The sequence below is a fragment of the Harpia harpyja genome, chromosome 7 (assembly GCF_026419915.1).
Source record: "Harpia harpyja isolate bHarHar1 chromosome 7, bHarHar1 primary haplotype, whole genome shotgun sequence".
In the NCBI taxonomy this organism is placed as follows: Eukaryota; Metazoa; Chordata; class Aves; order Accipitriformes; family Accipitridae; genus Harpia; species Harpia harpyja.
Window position 1 is genome coordinate 44,322,386 of NC_068946.1, and position 24,623 is coordinate 44,347,008.

At 41.9% G+C, this 24,623-nt stretch overlaps 1 protein-coding gene across 1 annotated transcript; it reads left to right on the top strand.

Annotated features, from left to right (window-relative positions):
• The first annotated feature begins 29 nt into the window (after positions 1-29).
• EAF2 (ELL associated factor 2) lies at positions 30-14,053 on the top strand. Its single transcript, XM_052791446.1, has 6 exons — positions 30-237; positions 3,028-3,122; positions 3,801-3,937; positions 4,686-4,831; positions 8,456-8,722; positions 13,211-14,053. Exons 1-6 carry the CDS (start codon positions 135-137, stop codon positions 13,255-13,257), a joined length of 795 nt encoding a protein of 264 aa, XP_052647406.1. The 5' UTR covers positions 30-134; the 3' UTR covers positions 13,258-14,053.
• The last annotated feature ends 10,570 nt before the right edge of the window (positions 14,054-24,623 follow it).

Consider the following 24,623-nt stretch of genomic DNA (forward strand, 5'->3'; position numbering starts at 1 on the left):
GCAGGGCCTATGCCGGTGGGGGTGTGCCCGCCGCCCGTGGGGGCGGGTGGGCGTGCCCGGGCGGTGCGAGGGATGTTCGGTGGCGGCGGCAGCGGCGGGGGTCGCCCGGGTTCGCCATGGTCTGAGGCGCCGCGATGAACGGAGCGGTCCCGTCGCTTTTCGACCCCAAGGAGCGGGTGTTGAAGCTGGGCGAGAGCTTCGAGAAGCAACCGCGCTGCGCTTTCCACACCGTTCGCTGTGAGCGTGGGGATGGGGCAGACCCGCAGGGGACCGTCGGGCCCGGAGGCGGCGGCGGCGGCGGCGGCGGGGGGGGGGGAACCGGGTGCCGCCGTTCGGCGGCACCCGGTTCCCCGCCCCCCCCGCCGCCGCCTCCGGGCCCGACGGTCCCCTGAGGGACGGGGAGGTTGGCCGGGCAGATACTGCGGCCCGGCTTGGCCTTGCTCGCAGGCCCGGTAGCGGAGGGTGGGTCGAAGCAGGCCCGGGCGGGCATCGGTGTGAGGGAGGGAGGGAGGACATGGCGCGCTGGGTTCGCCCCCGCCCCCGGCTTGGGCAGGTATCGAAGCGCTGTCTGTGGAGGAGCTTATCCGTTCGGTCGGCAGGTCGTACCGGGAGACTGACGGGAGCTGAAATATCAGTCGGTTGCTCAGGCAGGGCCCGGGAAGCCGAAGTGAGTTGGCCGCCTTCGTCCCGGGGTTTTGGGGCACACCTGGGAACCGGGTCCCTATGGCTGGGGTGCTGGGCCGGGGTCTCGGGAGCAAGGCGGTGCAGATCAGGTTTCAGATGGCTCCTGGGAGCGCGTTGCTGATGAGGTGTACGGCCATTGTATCCCAGTGCTGCCCCTCGCTTACTTTCTGGGCACAAACTTCGTTTTTTACACCTTTTGCATCCAGCGTTCTGTCTCGACGCAGTTCTGCTGAAAACCGAACCGGGCTGAGCCTCCGGCTTTGCCCTCTTTCCTGGTGCTTAGTTTTTGGAAGTACAATTCAGCAACCAAAGGTTAAAGGCAGTATTAATCACAAAGCTGGTATACCCTCCCTGAGTACATAATTACTATCTCGAGAGGTGTGTGCTCAAAGATTCTGAGGGTAGCTAGGAAACAAATGCTCTCAGGATTATAGTTCTGGTAATTTAGGACTGCTGCTTCTGGTTTTGATGTCTCATTATTTATAGACTGATTCCCCAAGATTCAGTCTCACGTACGTTCTCTGGAGAATGTCCCGTATGCTTTCACGCAGTGCAGTGAGATGGGTAATGTGCTTTCTGTGAGCAAATGGAACGGCACTTGGTAGGATTGTCTGCAACTGTGGGAGGGGAAGAGAGGGAAGGGAGCGGGCAAAAGCTATAAATGGATTTAAACAAATGCTGTAACTTGAAATTTACCCTAATTTCAAAGAGGACTAAAAACCACGTCTGGTACCTCCTACCCTTACGATTTCTTGCTGACTCCTGTAATTTGATGATTTATTCTGAAATCTGTTTTGAAATCTCTCTTCCTTTCCAACAAATGAGACACAGAAACTGGCAAGTTCATTGGTTCCATGAAATGCACATGCAAAAATATCCTTCCCTGACACCTGAAGTTTTTGTTAACAAATGAGTAAAGGGGAAGACATCTGCTGGTTAAAAGCTAAGATCAGAAGTCTGTTTATGGACACTGGAATCAGTATCTTAATTTTCTGAAGTATTAACCACCCAGTGGCCATATATTAAAGCAAACATTCTCTAATTTGATGAGAAACTTTGGAACTATTGAATGCTTATCCCTGTAAGACGACGTGTGGGGTTTTGCTGTAAACGAGGTTAGCAGGGGCTGTTACCTGTGTCTTAGCTCAAAGCCTTCTGCTGCGTGCGCAGTCCTGCCCACCCGCTCTCGTGGCTTGGTTTTCTTGCCCGGTTGGTGTGCAAGCTGGAGCCACGGTTCCCAGCTGTGGTCTGTGCCGCCTGGCCCGTGGGTTGCAGGCAGCATTACAGAACTGGGAAGCTCCCCAGCCATAACAGAGCGCTGCCGCCTGTGACAGCAGTGGGTGGCGTGACAGGTTGCGCGGCAAGGAGCGCGTGCCGTGCTGTGGCCAGGGAGCGTGCTGCCTAATGGGTCCCCTTTAGGCGCCTGGTCCCTCTGTGCCTCCCTTCAGCTGCAACTGGGTGCCGCTCCTCAGCGTGCGAGGCAGGGCACCGGACACCCCCGGGTGCGTTTGCTGGAACCACAGGTTCAAACCCACATATGTTACCACGTGCCTTGCAGAGCCTCTTGATGCCATCCGATCTCCCTAGATCTGTGCAGGCAGGCCTTTTAAGCTGTAGCCCTTCCTTATTCATTTGTGAATGAATGGGAATCAATAGATTTGGTGGAAGTTATATATAATGGTAGCATGTTATATAGCTGCAGTGCTGATACCTGAACACGTGCTCATTTTCAATGTCTCAGACTTTTGGGAAAGGACCAGAAATTGGTATCTTCTTTTGTTTAAAACTTATTTTAATCAATACTTTAGATGTCGAAAAAGACAAAAAGGAAATGAATATTTAATTGGGAAATAATTTCACTTTTGATAAAAATAAATATATGGAAACTCAAGTTTTGGTCAGCTTCTGATGTGCATGTTATAGTAAAATGAGAAATGGATATTGAGGATTGATGTTGTTGTTTGCATTTTCAGTCATTTGTCTACATCTCCCATGTTTGGGATCTACCTTTTCAAGAACTAGTTATTGATTTTTCTGAAAGTAATTATGTGAGGATTTATCTTTTGAAATATAACACAGCTCATTCGGCCTCTTTATCCATTAAAACCTAAAAGCATTTTTCTAATTTTAACCGAAAGGTTTTAACACTTGTAGTGATTCTTGAGAAAACCATCTTGACTTTGAATTCTACTGCCTTATGGAATTACCTGCGCAGGGGAATGCTAGATGATACACTAGCAAAAAAGGCTTTAACTTAATAGTTTCCAGCTGCAATTAAAAGGTGTCTACATTTATAAGATTCCTGAAAAGCCTGTAAATAATCCAGTTTGTTTTTATATTTAGATGACTTTAAGCCTGCATCTATTGATATGTCCTGTGAAGGAGAACTTAAAGTTGGCAAAGGTGAACAGGTGACAATAACACTGCCAAATATCGAGGTGAGTGGGGTGGCTGAAGAGTGGTGAGCCTAAGGGAATAATTTGTTTTGTTGTCATAAGTATATACTGAATATAGAAGGATATGAAGTTTCAGTGCTGTTTCAGAGCTGCTTGTGTGATTTTTACAGTAGAAAAACGATTGCTCTAAGAATGTAGAATTACAAAAGACCTAAAGGTTAAACAGCTGCACTGTAACTTTAAGTGTGTTCACTGCATTGGAAATATGCTGTAGGATGACCCAGAAGTGTTGCGTACACAGAAAAGCTTCATGTGGATGTTGGCAGTGCAAGTTTCCCCTTGGTATTTATTGCTCTAGTGCAGTTCTACAGCAGGAGAGACTGGAAAGGGAAAATTTACTACCTGCCATGCTTTACTGCTCTGCTGATATGGTAACTGAAACCCCTTTTGGTAAAAGGAGTCCTACAGTGAGCATGCTCTCATTGGGAAATAAGCATTTAATCAGTTTCAAACTAAGCTAAGCTGGGTGAAATCCCGTTCCAGTCAAACACCAGCTGCTTTTGGTCCTGGCTACTGTGAATCTAATTTGAATTAACCGATAACATTTTTAAAGGCTAGAAATGATCACTTACAGTGAACTTGTCATCACTGTGATGGGTTGCTGTTTCTAAGAAAAGAAAGACTACAGGAGTAATGCTTACTGAACTTCTGATTTAATAGGGCTCAACTCCACCAGTGACTGTGTTCAAGGGCTCAAAGAAGCCTTACCTAAAAGAATGTATCTTAATTATCAACCATGACACTGGAGAATGTCGCCTAGAGAAACTTAGTAGCAACATCACTGTGAAAAAAACCAGGTGGGTGATTTACAGGAGAAACAACTGTGCTTTACTCATTGTGAAAATCGATTTGTTAATGAGCCTAAATTGAGATACATAACTACCCGTTCCTATTTTTAGCAAAACATCATTTTTTGAAAGTACCTGGCCTTGTTTAATAGAGTGAAAAGCCTGCTTTCTCAGCACACTGACTTCACAGCTTTCGAGTCTTAACTGGCAGAAGAAATGGGAATTTTTTTAAATTTTATTTATTTATTTATTTATTTACTAAAAAATGTCACGTTGAAAGAGATGGTAGCTATTTTCTGATGAGTTGGGGGGGAGGTACTGTTTGGAAAGTAGCTTGCCTACTCTATTCTGACTTCTAAATGAGGAAATAGATAAATTCTGTGACATATTTCAGTAATATTAATGGCTTGTTTTTCTCATACCAAGTTTTTGCATGTTTGTTTTTTTTTTTTTTGCTGCTGCTGAGTCCATAGAAGTAATTTCCAGCAGAATTATTATTAAGTGATCCTGGGTAGCCAGGTATAAAAACAACTGACAAAAGGTTAAAAAGTTATTAGCACTGTATTAAAAAGCAATTTTTAATACGGCTATATATAATTATATGCCAGTATAATAATGTACCTAGAAATCTAATGATGCTGTTTAGAAAGGCATGACAAATAATTCCATAACTTAAGATACTGTATCCCCTGTGTTCTTGCCTTTTTCCTTGCATCTTGTCTTCTAGTAATTAAAAATCTTTTGCTTTTACGCACAGAGCTGAAGGAAGCAGTAAAGTCCAGTCTCGCATAGAGCAGCAACAGCAGCAAATGCGAAATGCAACTAAGGTTCCAAACAACGTTAAAAATTCTCCACCAAAAGAAAAGATGTTTCCGTCTTCTCCTATGGATGATATCGAACGAGGTAAGCTCCACTGGCACATAAGTTTCAGAAACTTTGCTCTTAAGTAGCAATTAGTTTTTAAGAGCCAGGGTTTTTTCATTGTGTGGGGTTTGTTTTGTTGTTTTTTTTAATTTGAGATTCACACAAGCAGCTGATTATGTAAGTACTTTAACCTGATATGGAAATGACCACTCTGGCTCAAGTGGTAACAAAGCAGTATTTTAAACTTGCTAAGGTAAAAAATAAGATGAACCATTAGGCTTAATAATACCAAGGGTCCTACTGCTTGCTCTCCTTGATTGTCTTCTGCTGCTACTTTAATCAATATATAGTTGGTTGTATTGTGGCACTGGAACCAACTGAGTCACTTCCATTTGACATCACTCCTCATTCTTTCTCTGTACTCAGCAAATGTATAGGTTACAATGCTTTACAGCTCAAAACACATTTTAAATTACCGGATAAGACCTTGTGAAAGATGAGGTTCCAGTGAAAAAGACAGCTAAACACCTGCATAAATCAACCCTTGAACAGTGCTATGTACTGTATTCTTGAGAGACTCTGGTTTGGTGCAACACTCATATTTCATGAGTATTTCCTTTTGGAGGATAAGGAAGATGGCAGGTGGTAATTACTTACTACAGAAGTGCTGACAGGTGGCAGTTTCATTGACTGGAATTGACATCTGCCTCCCAAGATGTTCTGAATTCCTTTAAACAGATTTTTTTTTTTTAGATGTGTCATTATGAAGGGTTTGGTTTTTTTTTTTTTCTGGTTTCATCTTAAACTCTGACCAGAAATCTATACTACAGAACAGTACTAGAATACATCTAAGATTGCAAAGAGGAAGGAGTACTTGAGCACATGGAATAAGATGATGCTTTTTCTTGGTGGTCTGTTGTTTTGGGAGTAGTGGTGGTGTCAAACACATTGCAAGTCACCAAAGGGGCTGCTAGCATGTGTCAGACTCTTGTGTTGTGTCAGTCCAATTTTGAGTAGTACTAAAGATGTGGAATAATTGACAAACAGGGATAGTAGGGACCTTTTGAAGTCATCTAGTCCATCCTTCTGTCCTAAAGTCAGATTTCTGACATAATTTTTTAACCTGTTCTTAAAGCCTTCCAGTGACAGATCCTGTGTTCCCTCTGGCAACCCATTCCAGGGCTTTGCTCTCCTTACTGTTCAGGTTCTTCCTAATAAATAATCTGACAGTAAGCCCGTTACTACTTTCATATTTATCATGCAAGTATAGACCAGATTACTCTGCTGCTTTTGAGCAGTCCTTTTTGTACTTAGAAGCTGCTATGTCTTTCCCATTCTTTATGCAAAATGATGCCAGCTGGTTCAATCTTTCCTTAGAAGTTAAGTTTTCTAGATCCCTGATTCATTGTCTCTCTATCTATCTTACAATGAGGCCAAAAACTTTCTGAAGTATACTGCCTAAATACATTTACTGTTTCAGCTAAGGTTTTAGCAGTGCTAAGTTGAGCAGGAAGACTGTCTTACAGACACTATTCATCTTTATAAACAAAAACCCAATAGTATCACGTCCCAGTGTAATGCTTGTCATTTCTGCAACAGCATGGCGTGGTAGAACTGTGCGTAGTGACCCACTGTAACTCACAGACTCTTCAGAAGTGTTGCCTGCTTAATGGTTCTTCATCCCATGGTTGTGTAACTGACTATTCCTGCTTAAGTACACTACCTTGAACTTGTTACTCTTTCTTGGGTGGGGGAAAGATCATTCTACCTTTGTCCTCTAGTGTACATGCAGCCCTTCCTTCACTGTTTGAAAATACTTCATTTAAATTCTGTCAGATTAAATTATGTCAGAATTCAAGGCAGAGATCTTATTGCTCAGGTTTTGGTATTAACTTAGCCTTTCACTTAAAATTTTTCTCTTAGACATTGGTGAGAGCAGGGAGGAAGTGGAATTAAATGCATAGGACTTGAGCTGTATCTTTTAGTTAGCTTACAGCTCCAGATGTGTGGTAGATCAGTTGTTTCTTTGACCTTTCTTCTCTAGAATTAATTTTGAAATGACTTCTTGATTGTTCTCCTAGCTGCACCCAAATTTTTGCCTTAGCTTTTTTGTCTTCTTTTCTGTCCTTAAGCTGTTCTCCTATACATGCCCTTAGTAACAGGAGGATGCCTCCTCTTACACACCCGCCCCCCCCACCCCCCTTCCCTCCCTCCCCTTCTCTTTCTGTATGTTTGAGTCAGCCAGTATGGTCTTTTATTGTACTTTCTGTTCTTCCTAGGCATTGGGTTAGTTTGTCCTTGTAGCCATAGCTGCACTATTTCAGGTGCCATTTTTCTGCAACACCATTTTCCTTTAGACTGGCCTTTGATAAGGCTGACTGGCCTAAGTACCTTTCCTTCAGAGTGGCCTTTGATAACTCAGAATTGGAAGGCTTGATGGAAGTTTGTGTTGAAGGTTATTCTTTTGTTCTCCCTTCTTCTCTTGGTTAACCTCTGAGCCGACTTGCATCGTGGTGACTTTCATCTTCAAATTTACCCAATACAAAAGAACACGTTGAAGTGAAATGAGCCACTCTCCTACTTGCTTTTTATGTCTGCTATATTAAAGCTCTTCCTGAAGTATTCCAAGTGCTTGTAAGACCATCTTAACAAATGTCTGGGTAGTTACAATCTTTTATAATTATGAACTTCTGCACTCTGGGTAACTCAGGTCGCTGTATAAAATCTCCATCCACCATGATTCAGTCGTCTGTTTCAGACTTCTCACTTCAGCAGCACCCCTATTTTTCACAATTATTAAGTGTACTCTTTCTGCAAAACTTACTTTTTTTTTTTTTAACTTTCTGCAAAACTCCTCTGTATGTTGGAGTTTGGCTAGTATATATCAAAAATGCATACTGTGCAGCATGATCTATCCAGTCGTACTCTCCTAAATATTACGGTAGTCAGGTGAGTTATTTCATCAAGAATGCAAGTTGGTTGAGTCAGTTTGATCTGCTGATTTCCAGTATTTCTTGTCTACCTCATGTTGCTCTAGCTTCCCCCACTGCTGAAACCTATAAAGAGAACAAGGATTTGGTGAAATCTTCCTAACAGTAAACTGTGGATGGTTCTTTTGGGTATTCTTCATGCTTAACTTGGTGTTGAGTGAAATATCACATGGTCCAAACAAGTGTATTGATTGTCATGCCGAACTGCTGGGAGGCATTGTGGGTGCAGCTGCAGACATCTTAGAGCTAACTAATCTGTGATGTAACTGCAGTTTTTAGTCAGTGAAAGGCATCCTTGGGGGTGCTAAGAAAAATACAGAAGACTTGCTAGTTGCAGAAATTAAAGGCTGTGTAGGATGTGCTACCCTGTGGAATGTGAGGTTAGCTTTTGGGTTCGCAGTCACCCTTGTTGTAACGCTTGGCTTGAAGGGGAGGAAGTGCCCAAGCTACGAGAGAAGAAAACCACATGACAGGCTGGATGCTTGCTTGTGCCCTTTTCTTTGTTCTGAAGAGTTTTGGTCATTTTTGGTTTGGTTTTGTTTGTTTTTTTTTTAGTTCCTATAATGCGTGTACCTGATTTCTGTTGTCGATTTTTCTTTATTATTTTTTTCCCTCCTTCTTATATTTCAATTATGATGAATGTTAACTGAGAAACAAATCATACTGTTTGCAGAGCTAAAAGCAGAAGCCAGTATCATGGACCAGCTGAGTAGCTCTGACAGTTCATCTGACTCTAAAAGTTCTTCGTCCTCTTCATCAAGTAGTGAAAATAGTTCTAGTGATTCTGAAGATGAAGAAACGAAGCCCTCTCTTCCTATGTCAATGCCGTATTTGCAGCCGCAGCCTACTGTGTCTGCCATACCACAACAGGCTATCCCTGACAAAGACGCCAGTCATAACAGATCCCAAGAGAGCAGTGGTCATATGATGAATACACTACGTAAGTACAAAGGCTGTTCTTTTCTTAGTGCACAATTCCAGACATCAAGATTCTGAAAGGAAACCATATTGTTTTTAAGTATGTCTCTGTTATAATTAAAACTGTGGGAAGTGATGCTAGGGTTTGATTGTTCAGCAGCGGTCCGAATTAGACACTGGGCTAGAAGGTTCTTGGTCCCCAGAGATATTAAATTAAAGCTGATGGAGTTGAAAATATTTCCTAAGCTCTTCTGGCTTCCTACCAGTTATATACATTGGGACTGGAGAACAGTAATTTTGTATTGAAAATACTTGAACTAACAGGGCACTCCCAAAACATATGCTTATAATTTCTTGGGTAGAACTATGGGAAAGATACTGTACTCGCAATACTCTGAATTACAGAAGAGATGGCGTATTCTTAGATACTTCAGTTACTATTATTCATGGCACTGTTCCACTGGACAGCCTGGCCAAACTGCCCTTTGCATATAAGGAAGGAGGCGATGTGCTTTCAGGTGATACTATCTTATTCCACTCATTCAGGCAACTAAAAATGTAATTTGAAGAGCAGCTGCGGTGTTCTTCAAGAAGTGGTTGGTGCGCAGCCTGGAATTGAATGCTCAGTGTATTCAAAAAAGTAGAGGTAGGACAGAAAAAAAATCCCACCAGGTAGAGAATCTTAAGTTCACTACCTAAATAGCAGTATTCAGACATAGAAGTGAGTATTCAGCTATGGTGAGTCTTCAAAAATTATTACATTTTTAATTACGTGCTTTGCTGCAGGCTCCCAGTTTGAAAAGATTCCCATCGACCCTGGTTTGCAGCCTAAGTTCTTTAGGGCTTATCATTTATATGTAAACTTGTTATATTGAAATCTTAGACTCTGGCAGATCTACTTTTATTTCAGTACTTAATGGATAACATGAACAGGTTTTTTTTGTAGCTAGTATTTAAATACTTAATTAAATATCTGTGCTGGTTATTATGTACTGCATTAACAGATAAGATCAGACTGAAAAGTCCTGTGACTTTGTGTGCAAAGGACTAAATGCTGCTTTCATTTTACTGTCACTGTAGAGAACAATGTCTTCATGTTTATAATTTGCGTAACTTTAGAATGTGCCATTTATTTCAACGCTTACTCACAAATGGGATTTCCCTTTCTTCATGCTTTAAATAAAACTGTTATGAAAACGAGATTAAGCTCTATCCCTAGTGACAGAATCCCAGCTGGCAGAGCTTGCACTGAGAGATACACTTACAAGTACAGGTGGCCAAGTCCACCAGTTCCAACAGTCATAGTGAGAAAATGCTGCTTAAAACATGGCAACATCAAAACTCTTACAGGGGAAGTTGGTGGCTTGATGGTGCTCAAGAACCATGTTGACAGGTAGAACCTCTGTCTGTAGCATCAAGCCTTGGGCTTGACTATCTGATCTTGCCTAGATCTTTAGCTTGATCCTATTTACTTCTGTTATGGTTACAGATCTATTTACTGCTTAAAATTATTCTGTCCCAAACTTCCAGTACAGTTAACACTTAAAATACACTTCAACTAGACAAAGATCAAAATAGTTACTTTCAAGGAGAATGTGTTTCTCTAGCTCTCTTGCTGAGAGAGTTTGGCAGGAAAGTGAAACCTGGAGAAACTAAATGGGTAGCACATCGTTCTAGTTTGAATGGCAAGAGTTCTCAGTTGGGGTCCTGTACAGTAATTTCTTCCATCTCAAATAATGTTTTACAAAAATACAATATTGAATCAACAAATGTTAGCACAACCTGTTTGCTCATCTAATCCTGTTTTGAGGTTTGACTGCTTATGTGTGTGACTAGTTTTGTGCACCTCTGTAGAATTGGGGCCATACTGGGTAATTAGTGAAGTTTTTCTTTGCCTTGCTGTGTGCAGGCAGAAGACTGGGGGAAGGCTTAGAGAGCAGAGTTTCATCTGGCATGTAGAAATCATACAGCTGAGGTTTTGTAGAACTTGGAAAACACAGGAGGTGGTGTCTAGAGCATGGTAACCACATACTTCTATCAGATATACATAATCTACCTCTTCAGGAACCTGGGGCTCAAGACTGCCCCTCACCCCCAAAATACTGCTTCTTCCCCTTGCTACCTTCAGAAGCTGACTATATAGGCTTACAACGTGCCTTACAACAAAGTCTGTAAATGGTGGCACTAAATGAATCTGTTCTTCACAAGTATTTGATGATATGTTGCTTTACATCTACTTTTTGTTTAAACAAGAGTTACGTTAAATAAAGTAATTTTCCAAAGAAAAACCAGCATAGATTGGCTATTCTGGGGCCTTTTGCCATGTACATAGTATTCAGCACAACTTCACTTCTTTTGGTACATAGTGCTGGTTCAAGCAGCTAGTGATGAAATAATTTTCCCTTGTATTAGTTTGGTGTTGGTGTGACCCCTAAGATCTGTGAAACACAGGTCATGCCTATGAGTTTTCCCATTCCCTATAACTCGCAATTCAATTGAATGTATTATAGTCACTGATTTAAAAGTTTAGGAAATGTCATAACTTGCAGTGCAATCTATTTCCCCAATTAATATTACTAATAAGCAATTGGCACTGCGAAAACTGAATTCAACAGTTTTCCCCACTTTATTGCTGCCTCATAAGTACAATAGAGTCTAGATGTTTCTTCAGAGTCCTAGTTAACTGAACTTTCCATTCTTGCACCAAACCCATCTGAAAACTACCAACTCTAGTCTGTGTTGTTTTGCCATCTCTCTGAAGGTGTTTTCTGGATGTAGGGTTCTAAAATGGGGCAGAAAGCTTTCCCTGAAGTAAATCCTAATGCATTATTTCTGACTCTGGAACTTGGAGTTCTTGCTTTTCCCATCTGCTGGTTTTCACAAGCATTGGTATTTTTGGCTGGTGTTATAGGGTTTGTGTAATTTCTATAAACTATGTTGAAATAACTTTTGAAGGCTGCAGAATCACTATTTGGAAGGTTATCTTGTTTGTACTCCCAGTCCTCTGTTAAAGTAGGTAGTGCATAACAGGACTGGGATTTCTAAGAATTCACTGTAAGTTTTCCTTTGAGTGATAAATGCATGAGTTTAATTTACTAATGCTATTCTCTGCCTTGAAATATTATTTCTTAGGATAACATATTTTCCTGAATAATTATTGATAAATTACTTGATTTTGTTCTTTCAAAATTGCTTTTTAAATTTATATTAAAATAATAGGGCTGTAAATGTTGTCTCTATAAAGGATTGGAAAAAATTTGGCTACAGTAGTACTTTAAAGATTGCTGGAAACAGCCATCTTCACTATTTTTGTCTTACATAAAATGTTTTCTGTTTTGTTGCAGACAATCATGTACCACTTTCTAAGCTTTAGTGATGACAGTGGAAAACAAAGGGCGGCTAAATGCAGCCATGTTAAAGACTTCAGTGTTCTGGCAGAATTGATATGCCTGATAACAAAAGATCCAATCTGAGTGTCTTGTTGGGTTTACCTTCTTGAGGTTACTTTTTTTACCCATCTGTAAAAATGATCTGTGAAGGGTGCTGCAGCTGAGGCAAGGGCATGTGAAAATTGTGTGCCTACTCAGTTTCAGTGATTTTTTTTTTTTTTTCTTTGCTTTTTAGGCTATTTCAGCACAACCTGAGATGCGTTCCCTTTTTTTTTTTTTTTTTTTTAATGGCTCTTTGGAAAGGGAGGTGTGAATGAAAGCATACTAGTTGGAACAAATTCTTAAAAATGCGTGGGAAGTTGCTAGATAAGATGTAGATTCTGTATAGCATGCTGCTATGGTTTTTTTTGTTAGTTACCTGTCATCCTGGAAAGATTCCCTCCCTCCTATCCCCTAAGCTTATGGACATCCATTGCAAGCACAATATAGTCTTTCTTCTTACTTCCTCATTTTGAAATACATATAGCCACCAAATTAAAGTGCTGTGTAAAATTTCTTTTGATGTTTTGTTTGTTCACTTGTTTCAAAACCTGTTTGAAATAGTAGGTCACTGATACATCTTTAAATGGTACATCAAAGAGCTGCTCTTCTTGATTGAGACACCACTGTTTTCAAGCACAGCTGAGTAGCATTCAGATGTGTGTTTAAAAAAAAAACACAACTCATTTTTCACAAAACTGCATTCACCAGCAGTTTTCCCACTTATGAAGCATGAAAATGTGGGTGGCAAAGATAGCTAGGTGTTGTCTTTTGTGATCTGGTGATACTAAAGAAATGCACTTGTAGCTAATAAGCTAATGGCTTCCTTGCCAAGATTTTGAAATTGTAGAAAAGTGATCTTTCTAAGGTTCTGTCACTGGGCAGTTTGGTTGTACACCTATTTATTTTCTTATCATAAAATAGTTTGGGTTAGAAGGGACCTTTTAAAGATCATCTAGTCCAACCCCTCCCAACCTGTTTGGTATTAGTTCTTGTAAGCCTTTAATTGGGAAAGGGAATATCTTGAAAGAAGAAAAGTATTTCTGTGAAAATGACTAATACGATGACTCTCTTTCTTCTAGGAAATGACTTGCAGCTGAGTGAATCTGGAAGCGATAGTGATGACTGAACACATTTTTGGCCTTAAATGTATCACCTTTTTTGCTAAATATGTCTTAGCATCTGTTTTGCACTAAGATTAGATTACCAGAGACTGGAATGAATGTCCTCGATTTTGATAATAGACATCCTAATTTTCTACTGACACATCATGTCTATAATACAGCAGCATTGATACCCTGTCAGTGCTATGGTTATGTGTTTATCTTTCAAATTACTGTATTTACAGTAAAATTGTGTATGATCCGATTTTGATTATTTTTGCCTCAGCCACCTGTTTTACTTGAAACTGATTTGTAACAGCTAGTTACTTTATATAAATAGTTACAGAATGGAGAAATTTCTGATATTTATGGAGGCAAGTTTCCTTTCTATCATTTAAATGCTGAATGCTGATCTCGCAACTTTTACTTGGAGGGAGTGAAAGGGAGAACAACTAAATGAGGTCTGCTCTGTCAGCTACACTTTTTGTTCAGTTCACAGTTCATACCTTTAAGGAAACTGCTGAATAATGTGGTCCACTAGTGCAGTTACAGTTTACAATTGTTCAACACATTGCTGAATTCTTAATTTCATTGTATTATAGGACTTTATATTTCTGAGCCTCAAGATTCCTAAGGGAACTTGTCTATTCTCTGCCTTTTTTTTGTAACTTGAATAGACTGGTCTTTTTACAACCTTTTTGTATCTAAATTTAGATAACTGCAGTGACAGCAATGAATTTCCTTCATTTAATTCTGTAATGGAAATCAGAATATTTCTTTGTAGGAGTATAAAAGTAATTTAATAAAGCAATATTTATCATTTTCATGCATCTGACTGTTTTTACTGGTTAAGAATTCCCCTTTCTACGTGTAGTAGTCCTGCCAGTGAAAGGGTTGTGCAAGGAAATAAAGTAGTGAAACGGTAGCAATATGGACTGCCCACCCCGTCTGCAAGACTTAAGTGCTTGTTGCTTTTGCCTACATTGAAACAAACCGAAATGATTCTATGAAGCCCTAGTAAGAGCTCGCCAGAAGTTTATGGTGGTACTAGTGTACTGATGAATGTTGTTTACAGGTTATATCCAAATGCCATTGGTAAGTGATACTGTGTTAGACAAGAAAAGGTGTTTGCCTAGTCTTATTTTTTCCTTATTTGAAATTATACTTCAAGACCTGAAGGGCTGCAGGTAGGAGTCCAAATTTCATCCTGTAGTTTACTACTGAAGAGTTTTGTAACTAATCATAGCGAATGTCTGTAGGATGAATTCTGATGAGATAAATCTGGTCAGTCTCGCACAGAAGTCTCCTTTGCTAGATTGCAGTGATTGGATTGCAGCTCTGTGTCTGAACTGTGAGGATTGAATCCTATATGTCTGCACGTTCAGGCTTACATGAAAAAATGCACACTCAGGAAATTTATACAATAGATGGTATTAGACTAGCTTATTCTCTCAACTGTGCTGCAAGTATCAGTCTGTGCTTACCTCTAGACAGACAAAGATGCCAAAACGATGTCCACCTCTCATAGAGGAACATCTTTTGGTACCACCAGGCAGAAATTAAATACTGGAAATGCTGTGTTCTGATGCTTCCCCACCTTGCGCTCTGTACCCCAAACTACGGCACTGGTCCATGCTCTGCACCAGGTAACAGCTTGCTAGTTTTCCAGCTTCCTAAAGTTGGTATCACAAGAAGTGAAACACTTTCTTGTTTTTACTTGAAGGGAAAAGCTCGAGTTAGTAACCATGGGTGAACAGGTCTTTGAAAAGAAAAGGACTAATGAGCAACCTTGAAGGATGCTATGTAATAACCACCATAAGATACTTGGCACTTTCTCAAGGGAAAGGGTATTGAGTTCTCTGATGGATCATAGCTGTTGGTATGGGAACTCTAGCAGAGTACATGGTCCTTGGCATCTGCTGCTAAAAAAGTCTGCTAGGGTGATGTGAGGAGCTGAGAAGTTGCAGGCAACCTTAGGACCAAGGAGCAGCCCTATGTGCTGAATAGAAGGGGGTGCATCACAATGCAGTGTCCTGAGCTGAAATGTCCTCTTTTTGCCTTTCGCCTGTCCCCAGTGGTTTATTTGCATCAAAGCCTTCCTTTAGGCCTATGCTAAATTCTAATTCTAGCCAGAATGCTGCTGTTTTTTCTGAGTAACAGTGCATTCAGGGTGTATGGGAGTGAGCAGATGTGTGGAAGCACTGACCAGGCTAGGGTCTAAATCATGGAGAGTGTGTGTACTCATGGGTTATAATCACTCTTCTAGCAATCAAACGGGTGAGTACCATCTATCTGCCTGTATCTGAATATAATTCCACTCACATATATACAGGTGCTTAAATATAGCTCTGGGAGTAAAGGAGATTTCCAGGTTCCTGAGTGTCAGGACTGTAACAGCCTGTGCTACCTTTAGAATTTGATCTTTGGGTTGAAAGCTTTCTAGGACGGGAAGAGTCTCCGTTAAGCTTTTGTATAGCATGTAGTACAGAGTGATTAGTGGCCAGTCAGGCACTACCCAGTATAAATAAGTATGTGATCTAGATGGATATATTCTGTGAAATGCACAGTTGTGATAATTCAAGAAAGGCTCCCTTTAAATATCAAGACAGGAGATAAGATTCTGGAACAGAGTTCTAGAAATAAGGGGAAAAAGATGACAGGCCTTAAATATGTGAAGGAAAAAAGCTCTGTATGCCGTATCCAGCCCAAATGTACGTGAGCTGACTCCCCTTCTCGATGTAGGTGTCAAACATAGGCAAGTGAGCTAAAGAGCCTGCTTGGGCCTGTTGCTGTACAGAGGGGATTGGCTTGGATCTCATTTGACTTGCTGGGGGTATTTCCTCCCCTAAGGCTTAGTTTGTGTGCCCTGAGCAGTGCTAAGCCCCCATATCTCCTTCTGCAGGGTGTTCTCAAATGGCAGGAATGAGAAGGTGGTTGCATTGAGATTTAGAAGCATGAATAAGGGTGGTATTCTAGCAATAGAAAAACAAATCATGTTGTCTTTTTTGATGTTGGAATTATTTTTCGGACCCTGATTAGAAAATTCTTTTCTTCTCCTTTAAAAACAGTTTTATTGCTGTGATGTCAACTTAACTAGAAATGAATAAAATCAGTAATTGCTATAGGTTCCTATGACCACTCTCCCTACGACCTCTGTGTGCCTCTTTCAAAATAATCTTCTGAAATATATCTGCTTCTATCTTGTTCCTTTCAGCTATTTTGTCTTTACATCCAGAGATTTAAAGTTTATGTGTGTGTATGTATCTCTAAGCAGTACATATATTTGAAGAATATTTTATCGTGACATTATATATTTTATTGTGACACTATAATTAAGCTGTTGTGTATGTTTTGGATTTGAGGAACATCTGTGTATCACTTGCATTGATAAATCAAAAATGTCTTCCAAATGCAGCTGGAAACTTCAAAATTTTTTGTCTTCTGACTACTGCAGTGCTGAGGACCACTGCAGCCACAGCTCACCTGAGCCCTTCTCTCTACATGGCACCTGGTACATGCACAATTTGTCTAGTAACTCTCTCTCTTCGGGGTTGTAGGATTCAATCCCCGTTAAGTCCTGAAATGGTGATTATGTATGCTTACCAATTGTAACTACCTTGCCTAGCAGCTTCCAATTTTTCTAAGATCTCTGTCCTACCCTTGTTTTTCATGAACCCTGCCTTGGGGCATGTGGAGAGGCTGAGGTGATCTCTTCAGGGCAGCCCTGGCACCACGACTAACACTGGGATTGCCATTTACTTGAGGTTTTCTGTCTATCTCTAATTCCCTCTTGAGAACCTTGCCCCTAATGCTGTAACAGGCCTGTAGGAAGTTCTAGTTTATAAGCATCAAACTCAATATAATGTCTCTGCATTTTGTAGTCATTTGGTAAGTAATAATCTTATTTCCCATGTAATCTCTGAAAATTATTTTGATGCCTAGGCATGGATTGCTGAAAACAGCTGCTCATCAAATCATGGTATCAGCATCAGCTGGAGCACAGCTCCTTGCAGAATTTATTGTCAAGGCACCTGATATGATCAGCTTCATTGCACCAGCTTTGGTTTTTATTTTGGAGGAAGGTGAGAGAGAACCATTTTTCAGAGTAAAGGACTTCAGTAAGTTAGTTCTGTGCTTACAGACACTGAATCACCTTAAGAACAGAACAACAGTATTTCTAAGACAAATTATTTGTTGGGTCTTTCTTGACCTATTTCTGAGGAACCAAATATGAACAGATCATCTCAGATTACAGTTTGCTTTGGTTCTCAAGATTTTGGCCCACAAAAATTGTATCATTTCTGGCCAACACTTTTTATTTTCTTTAGAATTTCTACAGGAAGGTTTCTGAGAACAGCCAAGCAGACTGTTGAATTCTGCTTAAACAGAAGAGATGAGGATGCCTAGGCTGGACAGAAACAAAGAAGCCCAGAGGAAGAAAGAGAAGATGACTTTGCTTATGATGGTTCCTAGGCTGAATGCTTGCAGTACATGTGAATTCCTCCTCTCACCACTTTTTGAGGTCATCCAGCTAACCACATAAGGTGCTGAGGACAGACTAAGTAGATATGGAGTTCAGACCAGCTTTTTGAGATGTAAAAAGAATGAGGAAGAGAGAAGTTTTGAATAAGGGTGTTTGCCTTTTGTTAAAATATATATTCCTGCTGCTTTTGGGGGAGGTAGGGGAAATGTGAAAACAAGGTGAAGATGTACTGAAATGAGGAGGAAAAAACCATGAAATGGTAATCTCTTTCACAGTTTAGACCTAAAACTTGATAGGAGTAGTAATGCATATCGGGGGGGGGGATTGAAAGACCTCTGTGTCTCATTACACTGCCCAGTTCAATGAAACTGTGGTGACAGCTTCTCCCAGTTGTTAACTGGTTAGTGGTTCCATCCCAAGTGATCTTGGTCCCCCTGCATAAGAATAATTCATGATGGCTTGGGTATTTGCAGACAGCAGCTCCTTGCTTACCAGCTATATGCACAGGAATGGGCTGAATTAGTGGAAAGCTCTAAAGAATCTGTTACTGTGGCTTTTATTTCACTGCTTGCAGATTCTCATCTTGGAGAAAAGCTCCCAAAGGGCAGACTTGGAGCTCAGGGTTTGTGTTAGCAGGAAGAACTATTCAGCTCCTAAGCAGAGATACCAGCTTCATACAGGGTTTTCATAAAACCCATGCTATGTCTGCTGTAGTGAAGGGTCTGGCCTGCTGGGCAACAGCAAGGGCTTGGGCTCTAGTTGTTTCTGTGGTTTTCTGAATCCATAGAAGAAATTAGTGTGTTCTCAGATTTTCCTTCTCTCAAAAGCAAATCCCTCTGCTGTGGTGAGGAAGGAATGGAGGTTAGAGGCAAAGATGAAGGAGCCTTTCATTCAACAGAGAAGGCTTTGTTGATGTACAACGCATACCTGGTGAGTTAGCTGCTGAGACCTCTCTTGACTTGCTTTGAACAGGGCCCTTGTTACAGAACCTGTTCTCCGTCTCTCATCTCCCATATGCCGTCTTTTCTGTGCAGCTTGGTTTGTCTCCTGAAAATTCATACCTGGCTTGTTCTCCTAAGTGTGCTTACGCATGACAGAGGATTATTTGCTCCCTCTAAGAGATGAGGCCTTCTCCATGCTGTTATTTAAAGAAAAGTGGAGTGTCTTAAAAAGGTAATTAAAGAAGACCCAACAACAACCCAAACTGTTCTTTAATCTCTTTAGTTTCACTTCCACATGCTGTGTATCTTGTTCTACCAGTTTCAATGCTCTTGCAAAACAGTTGCACAATGACTTCCTCTTAGCAACCAGCAGAATTAAACTTGAGCTCACCTAATTGGCTGGACCTTTTCTAAGATCCTCAATATATTGAGTTTCCAATAAACTCTGCAACCCCCCCTTTTTCCTGCCCCTTTTCATTGCCACAACTTTTGGAATAAATACTCATGGATATCCTCACATAGAGCTCCCATAGAGCTCCCATAGAGACATGGGAACTGGTTGCAGCCTGGAACACCAACTCATCCCTTAACCAATTTCCTTTTTACACCTGACTCTCTGCACATTGACAATTTATGAAAAGATCTAGGCTATTACCAGAGTTTTGATGCGAGTGTTTACAGTAGTATTAAAAAATGTCCCACTATGAAGTGTTCCTAAACGCTCAGGCTGTTTTAAAGGCCAATGTCTGATTGAGATTCCCCCTTCAAATAAAAAGTTTTGTGCTAGTTTCTGATTTTGCTGGAACAGTGAGGGCACAACAGAGGCAGCACAAGGTAATGGGCCACTCAGTGCATCGGTGTCAGACAACTATTTTGGAATTAGCTGTCCTTCAGCAACTCTTCTGGAAAGGTTTGTATGCTTTATGATCCTCTCCCACCACAGTGTGGAACAACTTCCACTCCCATGCTGGATGATAACCCAGGGTTGAGTTTTTTTGCCCTGTGTGAAAGTTACCAATAGAAACGTTCAGTTAACATCTCATAAATGCTTTTTTTATAAATACTGGTCATCAAAAATGTTTGCCAAATGTGACCTGAATGTAGGTGGGGAAAAGTCCATGCAGATTAGCAGCTACACTTGTGTTGCTCCCTTATTTGAGCTCCTTTCCCCCTTACAAGCCAGACTTTGCCTAGTAACCTTCACCAGGATATGGCATTTGTCAAGGATATTGATGATCAGTGGCTGTGGCTATGTTTAACCAAGGATGCAAGACCGTTAAGCTATTTAAGAAGTTCTTGCCACAATGAGTACATTTTAGAAAGTAGCACCTGGAAGGAGTGTACTGAGCTTAGTGGGGACTTTTTATCCCCGTTAATTTGTAAAACAAAATGACTGCTAAAAGCTTAGAACCCATCCCTGCTTTTGTACTTTCCGTTTGACTCCCTCCTAGTGATGAGAACAACAGCTACTCACAGGTGAATAACTGAGGTCCCCAAGAGAGAAACTTGTTAAAATTTTAATAATGTCTCAGCTATATTTATAATTCTATAGAGAGGCTCTGAGCTGAGCAAGCCAAAGAATCTGCCATGTTACATCAGAGCCTTTGATCCAAATGACCTCTGTTCTGGAAACGAGAAGTGCTTATGCTGCACAAATCTCTCTAAACCTAACAAAAACATGCGTGAGATTGTGCTGTACTGGAGAACGATCACTGTCAGGTTAACAACAGCCGCTGTTAAATGGGAGCGGCTCTGTGATGGGAGGTTGGTAAACAGCCAGTGTCCATGGGATGTGTATGAGGGTGCTGGTGGATTGATCTGATGCTTCCCAGCACCTTGAGAGCAAGCCCCAGGCAGGTGCATTTGTTGCTGGAAGTGCAGAGACTGCAAATTGCTCCCTACTGTGTGGTAGCTTGTGAATCTCCTGGGTCTTATCAGCAGCTCACACCACGCAGAGACCTCCTGCCTGATATAGATGCTCAGCTGTGAGAGGCTGCCTTGCAGCTGTGTTTTCTTCACCTTGTACTTCTTTGACAAGGAGGAGGGGCTGTACGAATGGTAAATTTGTTTTCCAAGCTAAATGAAAACTGTAATTTCAAGCTTGCTTGCCTTGGCGCTTCTCACACCTTTCCAGTTTACAGGGATAGTGGCAAGGTGCTTGGCAGGGAGGGAAATATTTTGGTCATCCCACAATAAGGGGAGGTGACTGTTCAAGGTAGTGCAGTGGCTCAGCAGCAGGACTCCTCACTGCTGGACTCCGCTCAAATGACAAAGCTGCACAATTTAACACCCAGCCAGCTTGCTGCTCTACCACAGCCTTCCTAGACTGCCCCACAACATGGTTCCAGTGAAATCAGGCCACTTGGTCTCACAGGTTTCTTTCCCTCCATGCTAGCATGAAGCATGAACTTCCCTCCTGTCTTCTGATGGGAGAAGGTATTTAGGATTGTGTTAACTGCATCTGGTATCAGGAACTGATGATATGCCCCTGCTCCTTCCTGGCTTTGCTGAGGCCTCCTTAGCCTGGTCTCATGCAGTAAACTACTGAAGTTCCTTCCCTCTGCCTTCCCACTGCATCAGGGGAAGAAATTAAAACCACCTTTGCAATGCACACAGCTGCTCCACGCCCTCCGACTGGGGGAGGTGGAGACAACTCTTGTGTCCCTCAGCCTTAGTGGCAAGGACCACATCAGGTACCTTCTCTGAAGGCTGAAGCATGACTATGCTGAAGTCAAGCTGGAGCTACAAAGGAACATCTGGGTTACTTTGCATGGTGGCATGTGGTTAGGTGGCCCATAAAGTGAAAAGAGAAATGGGGCATCTGTGTGCCCTCTCCTGGTCTCCCCTATCTCCTTGACTTGGCCTGGGGCAGCTCTGTAGCAGTGCTGCACTGCTTCCTTGCAGACATACAGCTGCGATGGGTGGCAGGTCCTGTGTCCATAACCAGTGGGCATGACTCTCTTACCCTACTCTTCATGTAGCTACTCTATATTGGTCCAGCTGATGCAATAGTATTTTACATCATTGCTGTGTCCCTCCTGACAAAAGGGAATGAGGCCCAGTCTTCCTAAAGGTGCCACTTTCAAAGCATAATGAAAGAGCATCTCAGAAGGGAGCCAAGCTATGGGAACCACACCAGGTAGTCCTTTTCCCTCTGGGTCTAAGTTAGTCATACGTCCAAGCTCACAGTCCTGTCAGGGCATAACCCACCCAGCTGCGTGGTCTCCCAGCCTCCGGCACTACCATCCATAAGGAAAGAAAAATCATAAAACACAAATGTTTGAGTCACAAACAAAGGGTGGGTGAGTAGGATTAGGCGAGGCTGTGCTGACTAACCCACCCCTGCAACAGGCAAGTATTGCGCCCAATTTGTATTGAAGGAAACAGATCTGGATGTGCTGAAGCTCAAGGTGGTGTTGGAAGGTGCTGCTGGTGCAGAAACCTCTTAACTCTGATCCTGGGCCACCCTGCCACAATTGCATGCCAGGTCTGGGTCTGGCTGGATTTACACGGAGACATCACAAAATCGATGATAAAAAGCAAACCAGCGATATATCGTTGCTACTGTTGCATCTGACAAAGGAGAGTTGAATCCCTTGAGGCAGAAATAATTAATCTGTGGGCCAAAATGACTCATTAGGAGCTGTTTGAAACAATCAGCGTCTTTGTATTGAAAAGGCATGCCCTGATGAATTTGGCAAGGACACAATTTCAGATTATATTATAGTCTGCTTTGTAAAGCTGTACACAGGGTTAATGACAGTTTAGTATTAATTGTGTATCTCTGGCAATTTGCGGAGAGACGTTTGTCTGACTAGAATCTTGTTCCTGCTTTTAAGATTTCTAGTTCTTGAGTAACAAAACAACTGGAAATTAGAGTACTGCTTTCTCAAATGGCTTTACCTGAGGCTTTCAGGGTATAATACAATTAAGCATTTAATTGTAAGGCCCTGTATGGACAGCATAAAATTTACTCATCCCCAGCCACAGTGCAGCCTCCCCCAGACTAGAGTGTGACAGCTGTTTGGTAGTGACTGGCACTGGCAAAATAACTCTTTGGAGAGGCAGGCTTACAGCTGGCTGGCGCTGGGCTGGGAGGAAATGAGATGGTCAGGACATATTTAGCAGTAAACCAGCTTACCTGTTCAGTCACACTGACAAACAGATGCATAAATAAAAAAGTGTGGGTTCTTATCACAAGCAACACGTGTAAGCGTGGTCTGAGACCCGGCTGCTTTGAACTTCCAGGAATTAGCTGGTAATGTATTAGCTGTGTAAAGATAAAATGGTGTGTCTGCAAGGCCTGCCGTTAACTCTCCTTTGTGTGTGTGTGTGTGCTGAGATACAGACAGGTCTGAAGAAATAACATTTGGTGTTGTAGATTCTGGTCTCGACTTCAACAGGATGAAGACAACTGTTACATGGCAATTGTTCAGTGAAGGGCACTTGTTCAGTGCAAGGGAGAAATGGTTGATAAATTTCATTTTTCATTTACAACGACTTTAAGTGCCTCAGGGTAGTAACACGGATTTTAAATTCTGACCATTATTTAAATTAACTGCGAAATTCTAACTGACTTCCATGTGACCAAAATGACAACTTGAATTTACAAATATCCAAGGCATTCTTCAGGGCATGGAAAAGTAATTTCCACGGGGGTTACATACATGCACAATGACATCCACAGTCCCCTTTCTCAGCTTATTTTGAATGATTGGTGTGGTTTGGTTGGTCTTTCTGCACTTCATTCTTCTAACGATTGCCAGCAGGACCGTTCATCCCTATGCACTAGCACAGCTGGGCTGTCGTTGGGAAAAGTGTAAAGGCCCTGAGAGCATCTCCTCTCCTGCAGGTTTTGGTGCCTGGCCATGGGCTGAGCTAGAGCTAGAGCTGTTCTCCAGCAAAGAGGAAGTTTAAATCCAAGCAAGATTTTTTAATTTTTTTAAACTGCAATTAAAAGACACCCCAACTGGTGAAAGTACTTGCATTTCATGTGCTTGCGGGTTTCCAAAAGCCTAAACTTGGCATCCCAAATAGTTCAACCTATTTGACTAGATTGACCGCAAGTCTAGTTTGTACCCTCTCTAGGCAAACCTTTACTTAAGTTTCAGTTCCTGCAGATACACACCTTTTTCCAGGAGCTTGTGTTTCCCCAGAGAGCTACATTCACATGCTGGTGGAGCGCATAAATAACTTTCCTTAAAACTGGTGCTTCAGCACACGGCACTGGGGGATTTGCGTGCGAGACAGGAGGTGGTGCTGGTTTCAGGAATAGTTTGAATCCCTGGACTCTTCGTTTGCAAGGAAATCTGAAGCAATTTGGTTTGGGGCCTCTTCCCACAATGTTCTTAAACTTGTTATTTTTGCATGCTGCGTGCTCTTCTTCTTGTGCAACCACAGTTTGCCAAGGAAGGCAGACCATTTTTCCACAACCTCAGATTGAGAGTGGAGAGATCCTCTGAGGCTTGGGACAGGAATCAGCCCCATGAGAGCTGGTGTCGCTATCGATTAGGACTCACACAGCTCAGAGGGCTTCCCAAGGTTATTCCACAGAGCCGTCCAGAGCAGGCCCTTCTACTAACAGATTTCTTAATGATTGCCTGGGTCCTACCAGATCCTCTAATGAAGACACCAAGAACTGGGCACCTAGAAGATGAAGCTGATTACTAGCAGGTATAGAAAGAAGAAAAGAGAAGACAGACAAACAGAATGGAGCTTTTTGAAACATCTCCCACAGAAGGTGCTTCCCCTGAGGGAACTCTGACAACAGTTGTACAAACACCCAGATAACAGCTGTGTGTGCCCTGTATCTGGTGGGCTCAGTTCCCTGTTGGGTCCCATACAGCCATGCCCATGAGCTTTGCTACCCTGCTTCTCCCCAGCTCCTACTCAATGACATTCCCCTGCCTTGCTCCTCCAGCAGGGATAACGTGCCTGGGCACTCAGGCCAGGTGCCAGGCTGGGCAGT